Consider the following 1,377-nt stretch of genomic DNA (forward strand, 5'->3'; position numbering starts at 1 on the left):
TACACGTGCAGGTGTACTAAAGATTATGCAGGTGAACGATGTGAAATAGGTAAGCGGCGACTTTTTAAATATAATTAAATATATACTTCGCCGTTATTTTGTGACACATTGACATTATTTTACTGAAATTATTAAGAAATATAATTCTGTTCGTTCTTATTAGTAATTGCTACATCAGCGTTTGTATTCTACATGTCGGGAAGTGTTTCTGATAAAAGTCAGCTTGCAGACGATATCGCCGAACTGTACAGTTTCTCCTCAGGGTCAACTGACGAGGTTGAAGTTGTTGTGTTGTCTGTAGAAGATTATGTTTCGGTCGATACAGGGTATAAGTCAAGCATCTTTGTGTTGAGAAATCAGAAAAAATAGTTACACTTTCTATGCAAAGATGTGATTTCAAAAGCAACATATACATAGGCCTAACTATACCATGGGTATGATAAACCAAACACTAATGTGCCTATCCAATCTAAAATAGCATTTTGCAACTGCGCATTAGTTGAATCTCATTCTACAATTTTAAAGAAAATTGTAAAACATGACTACCTACCGACTAAAACAAAAATTATCAGGTATAAACAAAGGATGAAGAAATTCTTTGTAAAAAAATAAGTCTAAAAAAATGAACATTAATGAATTTCGGAAATGAGATTTGCCAATTAGTCAATAAACATGGTTCGTTTTTTCTCACGATCTAGAGAACCTGTGAGTAAAGTGGAAGTCATAATAATGGTAAATGGAACTGCACAGACTAACGAAGAAATCATGTCCGTAATTACTGAAACGCCCACTGACGTCATCGAGAAGGGTCTAGATGCTGAATTGTTCATTGGCGATGCAGTACCAAAGAATGAGTACACTGAAAAGGTAAGTGACGTGTACTGCTGAGAAAAGGGGCGGTGCTAGCGGTGGGTCCGGGGGAAATGAACTCTGGACCCACCCCCTACAATTAACACATCATTTTATTATCTTTTAATTTTAAAAAAAATTTCACGACAAATTCAATTTTTCCCCGACAAATTAATTTTTTCCCCGACGGGTGGGATTGGGGCTAGCTTCTCCGGCGGGGGGAAGGCGTGGACCCCCTTGTCGGGGAGATTGGACCCCTCGTCGCAGAATTCCTGGCGCCGCCCCTGGTCAGTTCGAAAACACAAATTACTGAAGTGCTCGTTCCTATCAATCAATCAATCAAGGCAATTCACATGAACACTTTATGGTGCAATATAAAATTGTAGTTTGATGGCTCTATTTTGATTTTCAGGTTTGCCATAGCAAATTTTACCATTCTTATCACTTTCACACTTCCGCATCTACCCTCTAGTTGGTGATTTGAATAAACTGAGCTGTGGAATACCTTTTCCATCTGTCAAATCAAGA

At 38.1% G+C, this 1,377-nt stretch overlaps 1 protein-coding gene across 1 annotated transcript; it reads left to right on the top strand.

Annotated features, from left to right (window-relative positions):
• Window positions 1–6: 6 nt before the first annotated feature.
• Window positions 7–867, top strand: LOC117118931 (the record flags this gene model as incomplete). Its single annotated transcript, XM_033263664.1, has 3 exons — window positions 7–49; window positions 164–326; window positions 699–867. Coding segments are annotated over exons 2-3 (303 nt in total), but the record flags the coding sequence as incomplete, so codon positions are not given.
• Window positions 868–1,377: the final 510 nt, after the last annotated feature.

This window comes from Anneissia japonica, unplaced genomic scaffold (assembly GCF_011630105.1).
Source record: "Anneissia japonica isolate Jap-2015-1 unplaced genomic scaffold, ASM1163010v1 scaffold160390_len1377_cov135, whole genome shotgun sequence".
Taxonomy (NCBI): domain Eukaryota; kingdom Metazoa; phylum Echinodermata; class Crinoidea; order Comatulida; family Comatulidae; genus Anneissia; species Anneissia japonica.